A 23,191-nucleotide genomic window follows, 5' to 3' on the forward strand; every position below is an offset into this window, starting at 1 on the left:
TCAGGTGTGGGCATCGCCCATCTGTGTGGGTTCACCTCTCCTCATCCACCTCGGCCCACTGGGACCACCACCTACCCACGGCCCCATGCCTGGCCGCAGGCATTTCTTGCGGCCTCCTCTTGAGGATTTGGAGACTTTGGCCTCTAGCCCACCGTTCCCCTGAACAGGCTAGAACCTCTGTTGACCCTCTGTGACTCTGACACTTGGGCCAACCTGTCTTCATCATGATCTTCTTCTTTATCTAGGATCTCATCTACGTGTGTGCACCTCCACATTTGTATCTAATGTTATACAATTTACTAGGATTGACTCCCCATTGTACAATAAACTGTCAGAGTGAAACACTGGGGCAGAGTCCACTGTAGTGACAATCCCTGGGGCACAGTCAGCTGTAGTGACAATCCCTGGGGCACAGGCAGCTGTAGTGATAATCCCTGGGGCACAGTCAGCTGTAGTGACAATCCCCGGGGCACAGTCAGCTGTAGTGACAATCCCTGTGCACAGTCAGCTGTAGTGACAATCCCCGGGGCACAGTCAGCTGTAGTGACAATCCCCGGGGCACAGTCAGCTGTAGTGACAATCCCTGTGCACAGTCAGCTGTAGTGACAATCCCCGGGGCACAGTCAGCTGTAGTGACAATCCCCGGGGCACAGTCAGCTGTAGTGACAATCCCTGTGCACAGTCAGCTGTAGTGACAATCCCTGTGCACAGTCAGCTGTAGTGACAATCCCCGGGGCACAGGCAGCTGTAGTGACAATCCCCGGGGCACAGTCAGCTGTAGTGACAATCCCTGTGCACAGTCAGCTGTAGTGACAATCCCCGGGGCACAGTCAGCTGTAGTGACAATCCCCGGGGCACAGTCAGCTGTAGTGACAATCCCTGTGCACAGTCAGCTGTAGTGACAATCCCCGGGGCACAGTCAGCTGTAGTGACAATCCCTGTGCACAGTCAGCTGTAGTGACAATCCCCGGGGCACAGTCAGCTGTAGTGACAATCCCCGGGGCACAGTCAGCTGTAGTGACAATCCCTGTGCACAGTCAGCTGTAGTGACAATCCCCGGGGCACAGTCAGCTGTAGTGACAATCCCTGTGCACAGTCAGCTGTAGTGACAATCCCTGTGCACAGTCAGCTGTAGTGACAATCCCCGGGGCACAGTCAGCTGTAGTGACAATCCCTGTGCACAGTCAGCTGTAGTGACAATCCCCGGGGCACAGTCAGCTGTAGTGACAATCCCCGGGGCACAGTCAGCTGTAGTGACAATCCCTGTGCACAGTCAGCTGTAGTGACAATCCCCGGGGCACAGTCAGCTGTAGTGACAATCCCTGTGCACAGTCAGCTGTAGTGACAATCCCTGTGCACAGTCAGCTGTAGTGACAATCCCCGGGGCACAGTCAGCTGTAGTGACAATCCCTGTGCACAGTCAGCTCTCGTGATAATCCCTGGGGCTCAGTCAGCTCTAGTGTATGGTTCCTGGTCACAGGCAGGCATGAAGCAATTGTTAAAGTCGTGCCCAACCTAAGGAATACCCCTTACAGCAGCATTTGCCTTAACACGTAAATGTGTAAACCTCGCGTCCAGCCACGCACCACCGTGTAAACCGATTGCTTTCCCAGCGCCGCTCACTGGAGGCCAGAAATACACTGGTGGAAGCTGGCCGGCCGGCCTCCAGAGGATACTGGCAGCAAGCTCCTTGAGCCCCTCTGATTGTTGAGTTTCTCCTTTGATCAGTTTCTAGCAACAGCTAAGAGCTTACAGGATTCTCAGTGAGTGGTCTCAAGATTTTCAGGAGGGGAAAATAATGTGAACACAGCCCAACTCGTGAAGTGGTAAAAATGCTGCTTCTAGAAACCCTCTCCTGGCTGGGAGAAAGGAGCCTGCAAGTTTCTGATAGAGCTAGGATGCAAATCCTACCCGCGACCTGGGCTGGCAACTCAGCAGGTGCAAAAATCAGTTGCTGGAGACTCATTCTTTTAATAGGTTTTCCTTGGAAAAGGTGATTTCTGATTGCTTTAAAAAAAGAGAAAAACGGAAAGAAAAATGTATTCAAAATTTAAAATCCTTTCATTAGGGGCTGGACCCATGGCCGAGCGGTTAAGTCCATGAGCTCCAGTTCGGCAGCCCAGGGTTCGGATCCTGGGCACGGACATGGCACCGCTCATTACGCCATGTTGAGGCGGCGTCCCACATGCCACAACTAGAAGGACCCACAACTAAACATATACAACTATGTACTGGGGGGTTTTGGGGAGGATAAAGTAGGGGGAAAAAAAAAGATTGGCAACAGTTGCTAGCTCAGGTGCCAATATTTAAAAAAAAATTTAAAATCCTTTGGTCAAAGGTAAATATTGTACTCTAGTAAGCAGTAAATAAAGGGTATACATAAATGTGCTAAAATGATTATGGTATTAATAAAAACTAGTGAAGTATTTCCATTTTTTAAAATATAGATTCTTCCTGTCTCTAAATGTTTTGAGTTTAAATGAGAAAAAGAAAGGGTAACTATAATCTTAGTTTAATGGAAATGAAGTTCCTGTGGCTGAATTATTAAAAATAAAAACGTAGACGGGTGGTTAGTGTTCTTAAACGGCTTTAAGGAGAGGCTGGGCCCATGGCCGAGTGGTTAAGTTTGCACACTCTGCTTTGATGGCCTGGGGTTCATGAGTTCAGATCCTGGGTGTGGACCTATGCGCCGCTCATCCGTGCTGTGGCGGGGTCCCACATAGAAGAGCCAGAATGACCTACAACTAGGATGTACCACTATGTACTGGGGTATAGGTAGGAAACAAAAAGGCTTTAACGAAACCATTTGCATTAAGATAGTTGACAGAGATTTAACAGGTCTTAAAAGGCAAAATAAATATGAACGAATTGTATTAAAAAATCCCGAATCCACTTGATATTCTGATCATGGATGGACAAATTTTGTGAACTTTTGTTTAAAAGTCAGCTATAGGGGCCAGCCTGGTGGTGCAGCGGTTAAGTCTGCACGTTCTGCTTTGGCGGCCCGGGGTTCGCCAGTTTGGATCCCAGGTGTGGACATGGCACTGCTTGGCAGCCATGCTGTGGCAGGCGTCCCGCATACAAAGTAGAGGAAGATGGGCAGGGATGTAAGCTCAGGGCCAGTCTTCCTCAGCAAAAAGAGGAGGATTGGCAGCAGATGTTAGCTCAGGGCTAATCTTCTTCTTCTTCAAAAAAAACCCCAAAAACCTCAGCTATATGTTTCCTCTCGTTTTATCACAGTGTGAAAAATATACTGCAAACCTCTTTTGAATTTATATTCTTTAAGAAAATCTAATATAAATGAATAAAAAGAAAACAGGTAACTAAATTAAACTTCCTAACTTCTGTATCCTTATCTTTCAGGCAGATGGGTTATCATTACTTCTAGTAAATGTTTAAGACTCTGTGTGTCCATATGTGTGTAAAACTAACCTCAACTACAACTGGGATTGTAAACACGTGGGTCTTACAAACGCCAGAAGTACTGCCAATTTAATGGCCGTGCACAGCTCCTTTGTTCCTGGCTGAGGTTTTAAAACATATGTATCTGAGCAATCTTTAACACCAACACTGACTGCATTATTCTTTCTTCTCAACCTGAAATATAATTAAAAAAATTCCTAACTGACTTTGAGGCTTGGACTAATACTAGGTTGAGGTAATTACTGAGAAATCTTTGTTTGCCTGAAAAACGTTTTTTTTTTTTAAATTGGCACCTGAGCTAACATCTGTTGCCAATCTTGTTTTTTTCCTTCTCCCCAAAGCCCCCCAGTACGTAGTTGTATATTACAGTTGTAGGTCCTTCTAGGTGTGACATTTGGGACGCCACCTCGGCAGGGCCTGATGAGCGGTGCCATGTCTGCACCCAGGATCCGAACCGGGGAAACCCCCGGCCTCCGCCAAAGCAGAGCGCAAACTTAACCACTTGGCCACGGGGCCAGCCCCTGAAAAATTTTAAAAGAAATTAAAATTCATGGAAACAGAGAAAGCATGGGCTCACCACACAATCTCCTGTAGAATTTTTTGTTTTCTATAAAAATAAACACATTTGTTCAAGACACTGAAATTGATAAACAATGAGTCGTAAACGGTGTCCTCTGCTTGACGCAGTTAATTACATTCCAACAACGAAGGCTGTGGCCCACAGCGCTGCTCAGGCAGGTTCACTGTAACTATGCGTGTGCCTGATGACACGGGCCCCTCGGCATGCAGGGAGATGCACACACGGCAGGGCCTGGGTGTCACAGAGAGGAGGGGACAGCGAGGCCAACACGGTGAGGTTCCCCACACGAGGGGGTGCAAAGCCCCTTTGCCTTCTGCAGATTCTGCTTGGAAAGCAGGATTTCCCCCACCCTGATGGGCACCTCACTTTTAAAAAAGCCAGTTAACTCGTGTGCTAATCTTGTGTGGCTACGGAGACCCATGGTGACAGCAGAACAAGGCTCTTGTGGAGGAGTCGCGCTTGCCCGCCCTTCTCTGTGGACGCACAGGCACCAGGGCTTCTCAGGCACCCCGGCTCTGACCTTGACCACCTGGCCTGGTGGTGCCTCCACAGGCCGCTCTTTCTTCTCCAGGAACGGATCCTGAAGGATTTTCAGAACGGCAGCATGTCGTTCCCGTGCGCCAACAACATGGCTGATCAAGGGCGCACCCCACACCGGGGTAAATTGTGGCACATTAGAGAGGGCTGCTTGGTGGCACCTGTCAATGCATCACCACACCTGAGTCATGTACGTCCACTGGGGAAGGGGCAGTCGACACCATGTTACAAAAATGCTGGTGAGAAATCTTTGTTGAAGGGTATGCCAGGCAACTGGTAGCCCCTCCTGCAATCAACATCACCCAGGAGAATCTGTAAAGCAAGGCAAAACCGAAAGCCAGCAGTGCCGGGTCCACCTAAACATTTACAGATGTCCTTGTAGTGAGGGTGGCTGTCCCTTGGTGGCATTCCCTTGCTGCAAAGCCACTGCCTTATTTAGCGACAGTAAATAAGCGAGTCCAGCGAGATTCCAAACGGCTTCCCTTCTGTCTTCTCCAGGGTACAGACTCAGAAGCACAAGCTGTCTGGGGCATCAGTCAAGCTTTTCCATTCACTTAAGAACATCACTGACCATATCCTCCTCAAACTGGGGAAAAGCAGAACGAATAAACAGAATCATGGAAACCAGACTGGCTCACACGACTACTCATGTAACATTCTGGTCACATCCTGAATCTGATAACGAAGAAGTGTCCGGCAAACCAAAACAGGGTCATTTTACAAAACTGGCCTGTATACTTCAAAAATACAATGTCATGAAAGACTAAGGAAGCCCGAGGAGACATAAGGAATTCCTACCGCTCAGTAACAGAACGATAAATAGTCCAATTTAAAAAAGGGCAAAATGTCTGAGCAGACACTTCACAGAAAAGATAGACAACTGGCCAAAAATATAGGAAAAGATGCTCCGTATCATTAAGAAACACAGATTAAAACGAGATGGCACACACCCACCGGGAAGTCCAAAATTACAAGACTGACAACACCAAATATCGCTGAGAACGTGGAGCAACGTGAAGGTTTCTACACTGCTGGTCACAGCGTAAAATACACAACCTCACTGGAAAATGGTTCACCAGTTTCTAATAAAGTTAAACATACACTTACCATAAGTTCCAGAAATTTCACTCATAGTTGTTTGCCTGTGAGAAATGGAAAGGTTTTTTTTTCTTTTTAAAGATTTTATTTTTTTCCTTTTTCTCCCCAAAGGCCCCCAGTACATAGTTGTATATTCTTTGTTGTGGGTCCTTCTAGTTGTGGCATGTGGGACGCTGCCTCAGCGTGGTTTGATGAGCAGTGCCATGTCCGCGCCCAGGATTCGAACCAACGAAACACTGGGCCGCTTGCAGCGGAGCACGCGAACTTAGCCACTCGGCCACGGGGCCAGCCCCTGGAAAGGTTTTTGTACATAAATGTCCACAGCAGCTTCATTCATAACAGCCAGAAACTGAAAACAACTCACATGTCCCATTCATCAACAGGGGGCTAGGCAAACAGGTGATGATGTTGTCACCACACTGAAGATCATCAGAAACAAGGAAGAATGAACTCGGACACACGCAACATGCATATTCCCAAAGATCCCTGAGTGAGACTGCACACAGCAGTTCCAGAAGCAAGCTGAAGTTTAAGACCCAACCCACGGCGCCTGACAGAACAGCGGTCGCCTGGGGTGGGGTGGGAACTGAGTGCAGAGGGGGATGAGGGAGCATCCGGGTGACAGTAGTGTGCTCTCCTGCACTGCACTGATTCTGAGCTGGAGGTACACATTCTAAGAAAGCCATCGAACATCCACTCAATGGGTCTTACTGTGTGTAAATGAGATCTCAATAAAGTTGATAATCAGGGTGACTGCTACGCTTCTGGGGAAGGAGTGACTAGGAGGGGGCCTCAGGAGGGCTTTGGGGGTGTTGGTACTCTTCTGCCTGTGAATTTGGGTGTCAGTTAAAAGAGCATGTTATGCGGCTGACCCCATGGATGAGGGGTTAAGTTTGCGGGCTCCGCTTCGGTGGCCCGGGGTTTCCCCAGTTTGGATCCTGAGCGTGGACATGGCACCGCTTGTCAGGCCATGCTGAGGCGGCGTTCCACATGCCACAACTAGAAGGAGCTACAACTAGAATATACAACTATGGGCTTTGGGGAGAAGAAGAAAAAAAAAATTAAAAAAAAAAAAGAGAGGAGGAGCCGTCGCGTGGCCAAGTGGTTAAGTTCGCACGCTCTGCTTCAGCGGCCCAAGGTTTCACCGGTTTGAATCCTGGCGCGGACATGGCACCACTCATCAGGCCATGCTGAGGCGTCATCCCACATGCCACAACTAGAAGGACCCACAACTAAAAACACACAACTATGTACCAGGGGACTTTGGGAGAAAAAGGAAAAATAAAATCTTAAAAAAAACAAAAAAAGAGCGTGTTCCTTTGTGAAAGATTCAACAGGCTCCACGCCTACGTGCTCCTTTTCTCTATTTACATTACTCTTTACAATAATGGTAACTATGCAGTTAGAGAAAAATCGAGGGTGAGGCTGTGAACAGACTTACATTCACTTTCTTTACGGCTTCTCACACCTAATATGGACAAGTTTTCAAATGCTGCATGTACGGCTTGCCTAATTAGGTGGTTGTTATCTGCCGGATAATAAAGGTGAGTCACCCCTTCTGACAGTCGCTCGGTCCGCTGAGCCAGCACGCCATGGGCTGTGGCCTCTGGCAGCCAGCTCTGCCTGTCCTCCAGTTCACGCGCTGATGCAACACTGTCCACTATCTGTCTCCTCCGTTCTTACAACCAAAATGTCTTTCACTTACAGGACATGAGAGACGTACCTGCAATTCTCTGTGCTGGAGGAAAGTCACATCGGGTTGCAAAAGGTATTAAGGGTATTTCAGGTAGATGTCACTTTGAGGCAGTGGCTCTCAACTTGGGGCGATTTGGTTCCCCTTCCACCAGGGACACTGGGCAACATTTGGGACAGTTTTGGTTGTGACAGCTGGGAGCGAGCAGTGTCACTGGCTTCCAGTGGGTAGAGGCCAGGATGCGGCTAAACACCCTCCAGCGCACAGAACAGCGCAACAGCAAAGCCCCTGGTAACGTATACAGAGCACTTCCCCGTCTACACCAGCCTCATCTTGTTCAATCCTCACAATCACCACTGTCAAGATGAGGAAGCTGAGCCTTCAGAGAGCACAGGACGCCAGAGTGAGAGAGACTCAGAAGGATGACAGCCCTTGACCTTTCTTTCAGATTACACGAATGTCATGGAGTCACAGGGGGACCTGATTCTGCACATGAGAACATGTGTTCGTCTGCAGGACACGCTCTCAAAGCCCTCCACTGGGGAGCTCTGCGCCTGGGCCTTCTCCTTCCAGGAGCTTCCCCAGGGCTGCAGATCCCCGCTCCACTCGCTCCACAGCCCAGAGAGTCCTGCAAGGAGGTGGGCCCGGGAGCCCTAATGCTGACAACTCCCTTAGCAAGTGGACTTCAGAAGAACAGCTGCCTTGAGGCTGGACTGACTATGGCAACACCGAGACTGCAAAGCGGGTTCTTCCACAGAGGGACATTACCCCCATCCTGATTTCTGCATTTTCTAAGTGAAGATGGAAGAAAAGGTTAACGTATACCAGGCTGTCCTTCTGTGTGATTTCTTTGGCTTGTCTAGAAGACAAGGAAAAGAAACTAATAATTTTTGGGAGCTTTCCCTCATGTTATTTTATCCGACAAGTCATCTGAAAAATTTTAAATGGTTTGAAGAAACAGAACCGAAAGAATGGAGCACCAAGAACTTTACTGGTAACACCTTTTTAATAGGTCAAAGTAACTGTACAGTTCATTATATTCTTCCTGAGAATAATTTATATCCCCCAACAAACTAAAGGGAGGGTATATTTTTCAAAATTATTTAACAGAATGGATGGTATAAGTGGGCATCAAAAGAAAACCAAATCTGTTTTGCTTAATTCTCTCCTGGGAAGACAGACATCATGAAGGGTGAGTTAACTCCAGTGGCTCTAAAATAGTCAACATGGCTTTAATCTTTCTTTATAAATTATATAAAAATGGAAAACAGGGATGGTTCCAGAACTTCTTCTCAATGCAGTTTAAGAGGTGCTCTGGTACAAAGCATTTCCGCTTCCAAGAGAAATAACATTGCTACAAAAAACTGGCACATTATTCTGGTGAAAAAAGACAAAAGTTTTAGTGTGTTCTACGGCTAGTTTCCAACCAAATGCTTCACAGATCCACATGAAAGTCAAAGGATGGAAGGTGAAAGGGTCGTCATTTTTTCGAAATGACTCAAGTTTTCAAAATATAGCTTTTATATTCTTTCTTTGTAAAATGGGATTAGCATATTGCAACTGAAGAGTGTTCTAACAACAACGAAAATTCCAGTCTGGATATAAATCTGTGGTAGGCAAAAGAATTCTCAGCCCCTTGGGTTTCCTGGAATTCTCTGCGCCATCCTCGCTGCTTCTGAGATGCAGCTAAGCTGGTTCGGGGATTAAGAGGCCACCGCCTGGGCCCATCCTACGAACACATATCCCAATGTGAACAGAATCTGTTCTGTATGATTCTTAAAAGCTTCTCATGTACAATTTTCATTCCCATAAAAATGCCACGTTTTGGATCCCGGACTTTTCTGAACATGAGGATTAAAAAAACAAAACAAAAACTGAACCCAAATCAAAATGTGGTTAAACTTAGATGAGAGAGATTTTCAACCAGCTGTCAGTCAGAAAGTTGGCGCTGTAAGTGCTGGCGACCGAGGACAGGTTAGCTCCTCGCTGCTGGTGGAACGCTGGAGAACGTCCTCAAAGAGGGCGGGCGGCGGGGCTCCTGGGCGGCTCAGTGCGGCCTCGTCTGCCCGAGCATTCTCAGTCTCGCCTGGTCGATGACATCGAGCAAGTTCTTGGCATCCACGGCCAGGGCGTGCGCGGCAGTCAGCATTTGCTTTTTGTACTCCTGCTGGAGGCTGGTCATGACGTACTGCTGTGCCAGCTTCATCTTGTTGATGAGCTCGCCCAGGTCGGAGTTCAAGAGCTTCTGGGCCATCTCAATCTGGAGGAACGAGAGAGAGGTCAGCAGAGCAGCTTCCCAACAGCTTCTCAGCGCATTTGTACGCGCCTTTCTTAGGTGCCTCCAGAAGAAGAAACTTTCTTTCTTCCCCTGAGACAAATCTTACTTAGGGACAATAGGATGTGAAATCACTGCTTCCCCTAGAAGTTCAGCCAAGGGAGCGTGCGTGTGTGCGCATGTGCACACGCATGTCCAGCAGCTTCTGCTCCTTCCATGGGAAACCCTCTCCGACACTATGACTAACCCGCCCCATTCTGCATCTGCTGTTTACACAGATCATCCCTGTGACTGGCGGGGCTCTTCCTTGTCTCGTAAGAGTCAGAGTCTGGCAGACCCTCTCATGTTGGAGTGCACAACTGAGATATAAAGTGATTTCCCTCCAGCTCCAGACAAAGCCCCAGGCCTTGACTTGCAGGCCAGGGCTCCTGCCACTACATCATAGTTCAAGACCTTCCTGTGCAATGCGAAAGATGGGTTAAGGATGTCACGAGACACTCTTGCCCCACCTTCATGTAAACTCTATGCTCTCCCAAACTGATGAGAGGTTGAAGTAGGGGCAGAAGTGGTGGAAGGAGCTCCAGAACATGAACGCTGCCCTATAGGATTAGAAAGCTCGCTCGGGGGCGTCTTGGGACCCTTCTTATCTGTTTATTCAACCGAGAATGATTTATCCACTTGCTCTCTCAATAATTATTGAGCACGTACTATGTCCAAGGCACTTAGTGTTGTGGAGACAAGAATGAACGACACACGCTTGTACTCACAGTCTAGTGTGGGAGAAGCATGCACGGAACCACCTACACTACACTGAATAAATCATCCAATAGAGAGGGACACAGAGGAAGAGAGCAATTCATTCACCAGAGAGGGTCAGAGACTTCACAGAGGAGGGTTCGTGTGCCTTTGGCCTAGACAGTCAAGTAGGCGGGGCCTCCTAAGCCACACCAAGTGACCCCTGTCCTGCCGACTTGGCCATGGCGGGGGGCGCCTAAGAAATCTTCAGGAAGGGGAATAACATACTCTAGAGAGGTGTTGTAGAAAGACGACTATGGTGGCAGTGTGGCAGTTGAATGGAAGGGTGGAGAGAGCCCAGAGGTGGTGAAAGCTGCTCAGAGACTGTTCTGGTCACTCAGGGGAGGGGTGATGGTGGCAGTGAGGATGGAGAGGTGAGGCCCAGGCTGAGACTGCATGGATGATGACAGGTGAGCGGCTGTTTGTGTTGATGCGAGAGTGAGTGTGTGTGTAGGGTGCGTGGCGGGCAGGGATGGTGAGTGCACGGTGGTCCCAGTGACTGTGGAAACAAACCAGGAAAAGGAGAATGTGCTACCAAAGGCAGACATCCAACAGAGAGCTGGTGACCGGAGCTGAGGGACAGGTCACACTAGAAGCACAGAACTGGGAAGCATCAGATATTCGGATCTATGGAAGAGGGGAGAACCGCTAAGGAGACAGAGCCTTCTGTAAAGCACAAGTAGGTAGCACCCCAGAGGACGGCCACACTCAGGGCAGCAGAGAAAAGGCAGAGACGTGAGCGAGGAAGGCTCTGAAACCAAGGGGGGGACCCACTGAGGGGCCAGGCCTGGGGGAGCACGGCCATCACAGTGCAGCTGAGGGACAGCTGGAGTCCAGGGAGCGGCCTGGGGAGCACGGAGGGGAGACGGTCAGTGGCAGGGGAAGCAGGACCAAAGGCAGGCTCCTCTTCTGTTAGAATAATAATAAAACAATGTATATGGGGGAGCAATGTGTGTGTGAGAGCCAGGGCACACGGAGCGATTATTTCAGGCTTAATTCTAAAGCAGGAATTTAGAAATGGTCTTCTCAAAATGTCCATTTGTTAGGATACCATTTTCTTGCCTCTGGCATATAGAGCTTCTTCACTTTTTGGCAAAATTCTTGCTCGCTGTGGAAACCAATTAAAGTCCCAGTGAAGCAGATAATCTATCTAATCCCTAACTGGCCCGTAAGATAAAGCTGCACTGTGGCAGCCAGGCACAGGCACCTTCCAGAACAATTTCAGTGGTGGTGTGCAGGTGAATCAAGGCCACTGACAAAGGAGCCACCTACAGGGGCTGTGCCCAGCTAACTGCTTCATCAACACGAATGTCACCTGGACATGACGCACCTTGAATATAAAACCCCGAGAAGGACTTGGCATTCCTGCAGATGCAAAGCCACAATCTAATCAGGAGGAAACATCCATCTTTACAGAACACCCCTCACCTCCACTTCAGGAATACTCTATACAACAAGTGGCCTGTATTCTTCAAAAGTGTCAATGTCACGAAAGACAGAGAAAGGCTGAGGAATGTTCTAGATGAATGAGGCTAACAGACACGACGTGTGATGTCATGTGCAACATGCAACTCTGCACTGGTCTTGAACCACAGGAAAAGCATCACTGGGACAAGCGCTGAAACTGGAGCGTGACCTGCAGATTAGAAGGGCGTGCTCATCAGCGCCGACGTTCCAGAATGCGATGACCACACAGGGTGAGAGAACAGTCTTGTTATTAGAAAACACAGTGGAAACATCAAAGGGTAAGAGGGCATGATACATACAACCTGCTCTCAAGTGGTTCAGAAAAAGTAAACTCTGTGTAGACAGACAGAGAGAGAGAGGAAACTTCGTAAAAAGCCAAAAGGCGGTGACTCTGGGTTAAGGATATTCAGGAATTTGCCATACTAGTCTTGTAAGCCCAATCTTGTAAGTTATGAGTTTGAAATCTTTTCAAAACAAAAAGTTTCGTAAGAAAGCAAAAACAAACAAACAAAAACAGTGCCTGCTGGGCTGAAGTACAGACCTCGTCCCCTGAGAGAGAAAGGAGAAAAGGGGACGGTGGGTACTGGAGGGGACAAGGTGTGAGAAGTGGTGAGCGGGGCCAGGGTGAGGATCTGGACTCCAGTGGGGACGCGGCCACATGTGCACGTCGACCCTGAGCAGAGGCACCTCTTCAGAATGGAGCTGCTGAAGTACTGTTAAAAATGCAGGCGCTTCCTTTCATTGATTGCTCATATAAATGAAGCAGAATGGCTCGAAGGCGGCCAAAAGGGCGACTGTTGCTGAGAGACAGTATTCTGGGTGAACTTTGATTCCTTAAAAAATTTCAAAACCATATTACTTTAAAGGGAATTTTAAATCACTACTTTAACTGGAAAACCAGTATCGCTTGCAAACTCTAATTTTTTTTTCAGAAGAATTCAAGGAAGGAGGGCAGGATGCCTCTCTCAGTCCACTTCTGCATCCTCGGTCCCCTCCTTCAGGAAGCGCTGGAGGATGACAGCACCAGCACCAGCTCTGCGCCTGCGCTCCACACCCCATCTCCACAGTCACCCTCTCTTTCAGGCTAGGACCCCACACTGTGGCTCGGTCACTGGCTGGCAAGGGTTGAGCGGGAGCTGAAACCTGAGTGGGCGCTGCACCACACGGCCTCTAAGATGAACGGCCAAGTCCTGGCAGGCAAGTCACATCCCCTGGACATCCCCGATGTGGGGCTTGGCCGGGGTCAGCGTTAGCTAAAAGGTCATGACCTGCAGAGCTGACGAAGCAGTCTTGGCTGGTCACAGACGGAGGAGCCGTCGTCAGCATCACAACCAGCCCCAACAAACTGCACTCAGGATGGACCACTGACCTGCCCATGGTGTGTCCCCACCTGCACTGTCAGAGAGTAGGAAGGGGAGGCCATGTCCTACCTCTCGGTGAGTGCTGGCTGGCAGGACGGGAATGGTCTCATCCACAGTGGCCAGTAACGTCCTCAGGGCCAAGCCGACTTCCTAACAGACGAGATCACACCCAGGATTAGAACACACACGAAGGAGTCTCATGCCAGCATTGACAATTTTCAGTTATATGACTTTTTCATTTTCTTTTGACCACTTTATGGAACATTTCTATATTTCTTTTCCTCAGTGCTGAGCCCGATCTTGTAAGTTATGAGGCCATTCTTCTCCAAAGGCTCAGGTCTGAATACTCATGGTTCCGCTCCCTGAGGAGTAGGGTGAAGGACAGACACATGGACGCCTGGGAAAGCAGGACTCTAGCCGGAGCCTGCGCTCTCTCCTCATCCAGCGCTTCCACGTTGACCATCCCGCCCATGCGGGGAACCCACACGGGGAAGGGGGACAGCAGCGAGCTGGATCTGATGGCACCTTTCCTCAACGTGCTCACGGAATCCCCTCTCCCAGGGTCTTTCAAAGCCTCATGAGGCCAGCAAAAAGGACGTCCCCGCTGCCACTCTGAGCACAATGCCCCACCCCTGCCCCTCTGGGCTTAAAGGGACCAACTCTGACTAAAAGCAGTATGATTTAGAGTTCACATTTTTGTCATTGTCATTCTTATGGAATGACTCAGACACTAAGTTATACACGCAGTATGAATAAAACCAGTAAGAAAACAATGAAGTTATTAAACTTGGATCAACATACAAAAAGAGTGTCATTTGGCCAAAGTAACATGGTTAAAAAGTGGCTTCTAAAAAATCACCATGAAAAGTCTGTGTACAAAATTCTGACTGCTTCTGTATACTGGTGAGTTTTTTTCCTTTTTGTTTTTTTAAACTTGCCTGTGGTTCATGCACATTCACCCTGAAGAACTTTCATTATAATTCTTATGGGAGTATAGTTAAAAAAACAAACCAGAATGGATTAACTATGCTTTCCACAAAATACGACAACTTTCAAACAGCAACTCCACACTGATGGTTTCTAAGAAGCTGTTTGAGAGATTGCTAACAGCTACACTGAAAAGTGTGTTCAATCCTACAACTCAACTGCAAGAAAAGGCAAAGGACTTGAACAGACTTTCCCCAAGAAGACATACAAATGGCCAACAAGCAGTGAAAAGATGCTCGTCACCACTAATGATTAGGCAAATGCAAATCAAAACCACAATGAGATATACTGCACACCCATGAGGATGTCTACTATCAAAATACAAACAAGGGGCTGGCCCCGTGGCCGAGGGGTTAAGTTCGCGCGCTCCGCTGCAGGCGGCCTAGTGTTTCGTTGGTTCGAATCCTGGGCGCGGACATGGCACTGCTCATCAGACCACGCTGAGGCAGCGTCCCACATGCCACAACTAGAAGGACCCACAACGAAGAATACACAACTATGTACTGTGGGGCTTTGAGGAGAAAGAGGAAAAAAAAATAAAAAATCTTTAAAAAAAAAAAACAAAACAAAAAATAAGTGTTGGTGAGAATTTGGAATCCTTGTACACTGTTGGTGGGAATGTAAAATGGTGCAGCCATTATGGAAAACAGTATGGTGTTTTCCCAAAAAATTAAAAATAAAATTAACATATGATCCAGCAATTCCACTTCTGAGTATGTACCCAAGAGAACTGAAAGCAGGGTCTCAAAGAGATATTTGTACACCCATGTTCACAGCAGCACTATTCATGACAACCGAAGGGTTGGGGGCAACTCAACTGTCCACTGACGGATGGATAAACAAAACATGGTATATCCATACAATGGAATATTACTCAGCCTTAAAAAGGCAAGAAATTCTGACGTATGCTACAACACAGATGAACCTTGAGGCCATTACGCCGAATGAGATAAATCAGGACAAATACAGCACGATGCCACTTATATGAGGCATCCAGAGCAGCCATATTCAGAGAGACTGAAAGCAGGATGGTAGGTGCCAGGGGCTGGGGGGAGGGCAAGGGTGTTGTTCAATGGGGACAGAGTTTCAGTTGTGCAAGACGAAAAGAGTTTTGGAGATCAGCTGTACAACAATGTGAATGTACTTAACACTGATGTGAACTTCATCCTTAAAAATGGTTAAGATGATAAATTTTATGTTATATGTATTTTACTACAATTAAAAAAAAGTGTGTTCTGGGGGCCGGCCCAGTGGTGTGGCAGTTAAGTTTGTACAATCTGCTTCGGCGACCAGGGGTTTGCCGATTCGGATCCTGGGTGCGGACATGGTACCGCTTGGCACGCCATGCTGTGGTAGGCGTCCCACATACAAAGTAGAGGAAGATGGACACGGATGTTAGCTCAGGGCTAATCTTCCTCAAAAAGAAAAAAAAAAAAAAAAAAGGTATCTTCCAGTCCATTTCGGAAATCCTGGCTCAGGGCACAAGTGAACAGCACTCTTTGAGCTGCAGGACACCTTTGGGCTCCTGAAACACAGTTGGTGCTGTTTAGCAGGAGGCATTGCCAGTATTTCCGTGAACCTAGCATCCTTTTTCACAGAGCTGTTGCTGTTACGATCTACAAGGACCACTATTCTCCACTGAACACGATTTGGAGAAAGTTAGTTTACTGGCATATTTTCATTTCTTTTTATCTTTATTAAAAAAAATTCAGTGAGCACCCATGTACCCACCCCCGGCTTAAGAAAGAAAATACAGATAAATCCCCACAAAGTGCCCTTCCATGACTGCCCCTTCCACAGGGCGCAGGGCCTGGACTGGGTAATCACACTCCCACGTCTGTCCCGGTGCTCTAACAACACAACTCTAGGTCCTTAGGTCTTACACATGACTGGTGTGCGTGTTCTTAAATTTGACATAAATGGCATCATTCTCTAAGTATCTTTCGTAGCTTGCTTTTTTCACTCAAGAGTATACGTGTGAGCAATAACTATTAAAAGACTCTGTTGCTCTGGGGCTGGCCCCGTGGCCGAGTGGTTAAGTTCGCACGCTCCGCTGCAGGCGGCCCAGTGTTTTGTTGGTTCGAATCCTGGGCGCGGACATGGCACTGCTCATCAAACCACGCTGAGGCAGCGTCCCACATGCCACAACTAGAAGGACCCACAACAAAGAATATACAACTATGTACCAGGGGGCTTTGGGGAGAAAAAAGGAAAAAAATAAAATCTTAAAAAAAAAATTAAAAAAAAAGAAAAAAGACTCTGTTGCTCCAGGACATTGCCATCCTAGGGTCAAGGTCAGGAACAGAAATTCCTGTGACTATGGTTCTGACTTGACAGTCACCGCATGGTGGCTCCACACATACTTCTGAAGCATCAGGTCTGACTCCAAGGGCACCACAGGTTCCAGGGTAACAGGAACGTTTTCTGCATCTTACCTTCACCATGGGAACATACTCCTCTGGTGGGGCGGGCTGGATCTTACTGGACATCTCGATGACAGCTTTCACCAGGCCCGTCACGTTCTCGTACACCCTGTCATTGGAGCGGTCCAGGTTGGCGGTGGGAGGCGGGCTGATTTCCTGGGGTTGAAGCTGCCAACACAGAAGCTGGTTATCTTTCTATTCTCCAGTAGATGGCATCACTTCACTGCAACTAGGTCAGAAAGGGTCTTTAAAAGAGATCAAAGCAGATCATGTAATTGATTTTCTTGTCTGTATGGGGTATTGCTGAGGATGACAGTAAAGTAATTCACCCAAGTGCAGATAAAGGAGGCAATAATTTCTTCTAACTTTGAGCTCAGTTAAAGGAAATGAGATGGAATCATACATATTATACTAAAAGCCCCAGATTCTTTCACAGAAGTGATTCAATGTCCCCCCTCAAATCATTCACCAAAAGAGAAAGAATACATGTATTTTACATCTCTCCCAGAATTTTAGAGAAAGCTGGCTAAGAGGTCAAGTGTTTTACATTAAGACTCAGAATTTCCACTTAGTTTGAATTCTGCAGTAAAACCTGTCTGGCCCTGGGCCGGCCCCATGGCGTAGTGGTTAAGTCTGGTGTGCTCCACTTCAGCGGCCCGGGTTCATGGGTTTGGATTCCAGGTGTGGACCTACACCACCCATCAGCCATGCTGTGGCAGTGACCCACATACAAAATGGAGGAAGAGTGGCACAGATGTTAGCTCAGGGCCACTCTTCTTCAAGCAAAAAAAAAAAAAAAAAAAAAGAGGAAGATTGGCAACAGATGTTAGCTCAGAGCAAATCTTCCTCACCAAAAAGACCAAACAAACAAGAAAACAACTGTCTGGCCCAGCTTAGTTGCTTTCAAACCACCTAATGAAATGTGTTCTTTTTATGATTATCAACAGCTGATAAATACAAATACAAGTCTTCTTTAAGAGGACAACATCTGCTTGCAGGACAGTGCTAGAGCGAGAGCCTTGCGGGTGCCAGCAGGAGCCCAGCAGGTCATGTCCTGCGGGAGTGGCCTCAGCTCCCTGGGCAGTCATGACAGAGGAGGAATAAAGTAACATATCTAAAAGCACCCACCCCAGGGCCCAGGCACAGAGAGACATCAACAAACGTTATCCACGATAACCTGAGCACTGAAGGCTACCCAAGGGGCTCTGGGAAATTTAACAATTCAAACTGGCTACCCTAGGCACAAAGGGGACAGTATATGTATATTTTAAGAAAATTAAACTACAGTACGTAACAGCTGTTCATTCATGAATCTGCTGCCGGTGCTCAGTCTAAAACTCCAGGTGCCCATTTCTGAACCCTTGAGCTGACTCTGCCCACGAAGCCGGGAACCTGGGTACTCCAGCTCCGGCATGAGACAGAAGAGGACAGGAACAGCCCCATCCCTGCAAAGGTGTCCCCATCTCACTGTGCGGCACACAGAAGCACTGTCTTTGGTGACAAACCAAGCCAAAGCGCCCCCCTGCTTCCCGATTTTTGGGCCTGAGTCACATGCAGAGCGCTGGGTGTGGTCAAGAGCTGGACAGACACACAGACATGAAGTGCTTACCCTCCACGGCTATTGTCGAACAGAAGGTGAGGAAAAGTTAAAGAAATTTATCAGAGAAAGGGAAAAAAGAAAAACAATATTAATAAAGGCAGCAGACAAAACCCCCATAAAAACACATGAGCAGAACAAAAAGGAGTGAGTCTCTGCCCATCAGCTCTCAGGTTGCTGGTTATCAAAGCATAGCTGCTGGGCCATCTGTTCCGGGCCCCACCCAGTGCAGAGTCTGCCATGCACCATGCTTGTTTTCACGAAATAAATGAGGAAAACAACATGCAAAGCCTGGGCGTGACCATCTGGCAGGCATGCAAGAATCAAAAGAACAAGGGGTCTTCTAAAAGAAAGAAGGCAGATATATGCTCGTAATCACTGAAAACTGCCCACTGAACTCGGAGTGATTGAGGAGAAACCCCACAACCCTCCACCCGAGCCACGGACCCCAACATCTTTGGAAATAGGCCTCGTCATCTAGCCTCACCGTCATAATAAAGATTCCTGGCTTGGGGCTATGTTTAAAAACATTAGGAGCTTATTTTAAAAACAGAAACAAAACAAACTAAAACAACCCTTTTGAATCAATTCTTATAGTTAGGGTCCTTTACTTTCAAATTAAAAGTTTTATTTAATGTTTCTTCTCTATAGCTTAAACCAAAGCTCTCCCACCGTAACTTAACAGGCAGAGTCAACCGGGGGAAACGTGGATACTGTGTCCTTTCCTTAGATCATCTGAAAGTACACCCTCTGGCATTCAGTTTAGCAGAATCCTAACTTTCGAGGTCCAATCCTCCATAATGTGTTTTTCCTGGGCACTACAAAGAGGGAGGTCATTCGTCATGGCATGCATCCCAAGAGACAACATCCCTGTATTTTATCTCCTGCACTGACTGTCATGGTACAGTTCTCTGCCTGACGAGGCAGGATGCGCCAGTTCAAACTGGATCAGAGTAAAAGGCACGGGGCTTCCTGAGGGAGGAGCTGCACGCAGAGCTCCGGCAAGAGAACTGCAACAACTCTGCCTCCAAGAGGTGGAGCGCACTTCATTCTAACCTGTTTCAAGCTCCTATTCTTTCGTATTGATCCTTTGCCCAAATCTTGTCACAGAAGCACTGTCACAATGCTTCCAGGGACAATTCAGTGACACTCTCAAAGCAAAAGCCTAGTTTGGAGAGACATCTGTTATTGGTTTCCTATTTCTGGAGCTTGAAAACACGGGGACTCCTTGGCAGGCGGTTAGGATAAACCACTGCTCGTGGAGATGCAGCCAGCCACAGAGGCGGGTGGTCAAAGACAGCCAACTCAGAGCCAAGACGTAAGCCACCAAGGAAAACCTGAGACTGAGTGCTGGCTAAGCGTTATTTGGATGAATTACGTTAGTCATCCCTAGTTAAACAAAAGCATTTCTGTATTAACACAGTATTGTTCTTTTGGGCTGCACCTGATAACCTCTACCGAACAGATGGATAACAAAGAAATAGACATATACTTCATACTTAATAATTAAAAAACTCTACTTATATATTTCAAGTAAGCATACTATTTCTATTAAGATTTCTACTTTCTTTATACCCTATTTTGAGGGTATTTCCCAATTCTATTTATTAACATGTTATTCCAACTGTGAAGAATAAATAAATGTCAGAATTCTAAGATGGCAGCTGATGCGCTTCTAAAGCTGGTTTTTCACTGTAACGTAAGTCATTTTGAAAGTGTGCTCTTGCGGCCTCTGAAAACGAAAAAAGTTCATTAACCTAATTTCTCCCTCTTTCCTTTTTAAACGTATGTCCAGAAACCACATTAGGAAAGGCTGTGTCCTCCTTTGCTCCTCCCCAGGGAACACGGGTGCGGCTCTAGGAGAGCCGCTGGGAGGCATCCTGGGAAGGAGGCTGGTGAGGCGGGGAGCCCGCGACAAGCCCCAGGGCAGTGCTCCAGGACCAGCCCCCTGCCTTCCAGGAGCTGCGGACCCACCAGCGTGCACTCTGGGAGCTGACCCTCGGGCAGGGCCACCTCTGGCTCAGTAGTACCTGTGCTATGCCCCCCAGGGTGCAGGCTGGCCTCAGCCAGTGCCAGCCCATTCACTCCTTGGTCACCACCCTCTGGGCTGCAGGCTGACCCATGCCCCATGCCTGGAGATGACAGTTTCTCTTCCCTGGACTTCCCAAGATGGCAAAATACCTGCTTCTATGCAGGATCAGCCTGTCGGCTTTGGAGGAAGCTTGGAGCAGAAGCACACAACATGCACAGAGCCAGGCCTATGGCTAAATGCTGGCTCCGCTATGGGGAGGCTGTAACCTTGAACATGCCCTTCAACCTCCATGAACCTTGGCTCTCATGTGAAAAGTGTAAAAAATAACAGCCCCAATCCTGTGGGGCTGACACAAAGATTGAACAGACATGGTACAGGTTCTGCCACAGCACAGGGTTATTAGTGAAACAAAATTTCTCTTCACTGACACCAAAGTTCTCAGGTTCTAAGATGCCATCCACTGTAAGATGCATCTTTTTTTATGCACCACTAAGAAAGGAAAAAATGCTGCCAATTAAACCAACACATCACCCTGATCTTAGAGAGATTAAAACATGAATAAAAAGTGTATCAGAAGTGGGAAACAGGACATATTCTGGGAGGTAACTGACGTCTGACAGAAAGCAGACATCCCCCTCCGTAAGCAGGCACAATGGACAGGAGAACCTCTCTCGTTTGCTTCTCTCAGAGAGGAGAGCCCTTCCGAGGCATTCCAGTGAGCCCAGCACTCTGGGGGGCTTGCTGGGGACCCGAGGGCCCCACTTGCACCCGTCCGGGGCAGGCAGTGGGGCAGGGAGAAGCTTGTGGCTGTTGGTACCTGAGCCCGCGCTTCCCTCACCTGTGCGGAGGGCTGGCTCCTCACAGCGCCCTCAGCACACACTGCTTCCCAAACGCAGTGCTGGCCCTGGACGGAGAACGAGGGGAGCTTTCCACTAAGCCACAGTGACAAGCTTGGAGACAGTGAGCCCACAGAGGGTCTCACCCACCCCAGGCATCCTGATCTAATTTTTAAAACCAGAAGTCATGCCAGCACTTTATCCCAAAGAAACATTCTGCTTGAAAAGAGGAAGACGTATTTAGAAAGCTGGGATCTGACTGAGGCCTAGAATGGATCACATGAGAGAAAAACGGAAAAGAAAAGTTTTCCTGTAAAGCTTGTTCCTGACTCAAGAGTGGTCAGAACCAGCCCAAACTGACTCCTGGAGCCCCCGCAACCCCACCCTACAGAGTCCTGTCTGCAGCTCTGGCTCCACTTCACGCCACAGGGTCATCAACTGAGCACGAAAGGACTCCACAGAGCCTTGAGCAGAGCCCGGGCTCGGATGCCCACCTTGACACCCTCGTTGTAACTGTCCCCGGGGCTGCTGAGACTGGCGAGGCTGCCCAGGTGACCGGGGGCTCCGGGGCGCGGTGGTTTCTTTGGCGGAGCCGCAGGATCTGGTAAAAGGGAATGAAGCCTATTAAGTAATGTAGGTTAACGAGGAGAACGTAACAACTCCCAAACAAACGACGACAAACTCAGATTCCTGTTATTCTAACAGACGCATTTCTGAAGCATCACAGCAATACGTTCTATCTTACAATACTCTAGTCATGGGCTGAATTTGGTAAACATCATACTTACTATGGTCAGCAGAGGGAAAAGAGTTAAAAAATCATGAGGTATTCCAAAGCTAAGAAACCATATACATTAAAGACCCACTCCCTCCAAATTATACTAACTTCTTGAAACACAATTCGTTTCTTCATTTACCTGGTTTACCCACAGGCTGATAAATGTGTTGGTTTCCAGTCTGTGGGAAAAGAAAAGTTTGGTCAATGAACCGGTGGGCACAACACGGTAATGACCTTCCCTCCCCTAACCCCCCCCATCCATCCCCTTGAACATCTGTGCTAAGCGCTGGGTTCAGAGACTGACAAGACCTGTGGGGCGGCTGCCTTCAAGGCCTCAGTTGAGGGTGGGGTAATTAAGCAAATAAGTAAATAATGTCAACAGGGCATGGGATCAGGGCTGTGACAGATGAAGCAGGGGCTCCCAAGGGAGCACGAACAGGGGTAATCACAACCAATTTAAAAGTTTCTTCAAAAAAAGTACATCCATGGATGTCTCCAGTTCACCTTTCAGGAGTGTGAAATGCAGGCACTCCCAGCGTCTGGGTCCTTTGCTCAGGAAGCTCCCTCCCACTCTTACTATATGACGGGTGCAATCAGGAACCATGATGATGAGGAGAGACTTCACAGGACTGACGTGTGCCTGTGCTGTCATGTCACCTGAAGCCCTGTGTGTGTCGGGACCTGGTATTACAGCTCCACCATGGACCAAACCACAGGCCATGCCAAGAAGACAAGCGGGAAGCCCTGGACTTCTGCCCCAGGGACAGAATGAAAAGACAGCTCCACTTAAGACCATCCTACTTCAGGCTGTCCTATCCGTAATCACATCTAAAACAACCTATCCTAGGCTGGCTAAATGAAAATATTGTTAGGACTACATTCTACCTCTGAAAACAGACTTTCCTTATTTAAAAATGATAAACTGGTTAAAAAAATACATATTTTAAGGTGCTTTACTTTCTCTGAAAAGAGATCCACTTCTTGCAAATACAAGGACTATGAAATGGCACAATTAAACTGCTCCTCTCCCAGAACCACCGTCGCTTTCAGCACATCACTTAACGCCCCTGATTTTCAAGACTTGCAAAGCCCTCGCAGCTGGACGGTGTGACTTTTGTGCAGCCCTTCCCAGTTTCCCCGTCGTCTATGTATCCGACAGTCACTGAGCACCTGCTCTGTCCCAGGCCCTGAGGAGACTCGTCCTTTAGGAGCTGACAGCGTAGAGGGAGAGCGATAACAAGCGTCACGCACGACAGCACGTTGTACAGCCGTCAGAGGGGCCACGTCCAATGAAAAAGAGATGGGAGTG

The 23,191-nt window shown here is 48.0% G+C and overlaps 1 protein-coding gene across 50 annotated transcripts in view; it reads right to left on the minus strand.

Annotated features, from left to right (window-relative positions):
- Nucleotides 1-8,318: 8,318 nt before the first annotated feature.
- Nucleotides 8,319-23,191, minus strand: part of PTK2 (protein tyrosine kinase 2) — a 279,886-nt gene continuing 265,013 nt past the window's right edge. For 27 of the 50 annotated variants that reach the window (XM_070631065.1, XM_070631054.1, XM_070631053.1 and 24 more), the window contains 5 exons: nucleotides 22,022-22,061; nucleotides 21,605-21,705; nucleotides 16,652-16,822; nucleotides 13,299-13,379; nucleotides 8,319-9,591 (listed from right to left, as the gene is read on the minus strand). In XM_070631065.1, coding sequence (XP_070487166.1) covers nucleotides 9,379-9,591; nucleotides 13,299-13,379; nucleotides 16,652-16,822; nucleotides 21,605-21,705; nucleotides 22,022-22,061 — 606 coding nt within the window. In that variant the 3' untranslated portion in view covers nucleotides 8,319-9,378. Of the gene's footprint in view, nucleotides 9,592-13,298; nucleotides 13,380-16,651; nucleotides 16,823-21,598; nucleotides 21,706-22,021; nucleotides 22,062-23,191 lie in introns of all 50 variants that reach the window. The other 23 variants (XM_070631067.1, XM_070631057.1, XM_070631056.1 and 20 more) reach the window with 1 other exon arrangement.

The sequence above is a fragment of the Equus przewalskii genome, chromosome 8 (genome assembly GCF_037783145.1).
Source record: "Equus przewalskii isolate Varuska chromosome 8, EquPr2, whole genome shotgun sequence".
Lineage (NCBI taxonomy): Eukaryota > Metazoa > Chordata > Mammalia > Perissodactyla > Equidae > Equus > Equus przewalskii.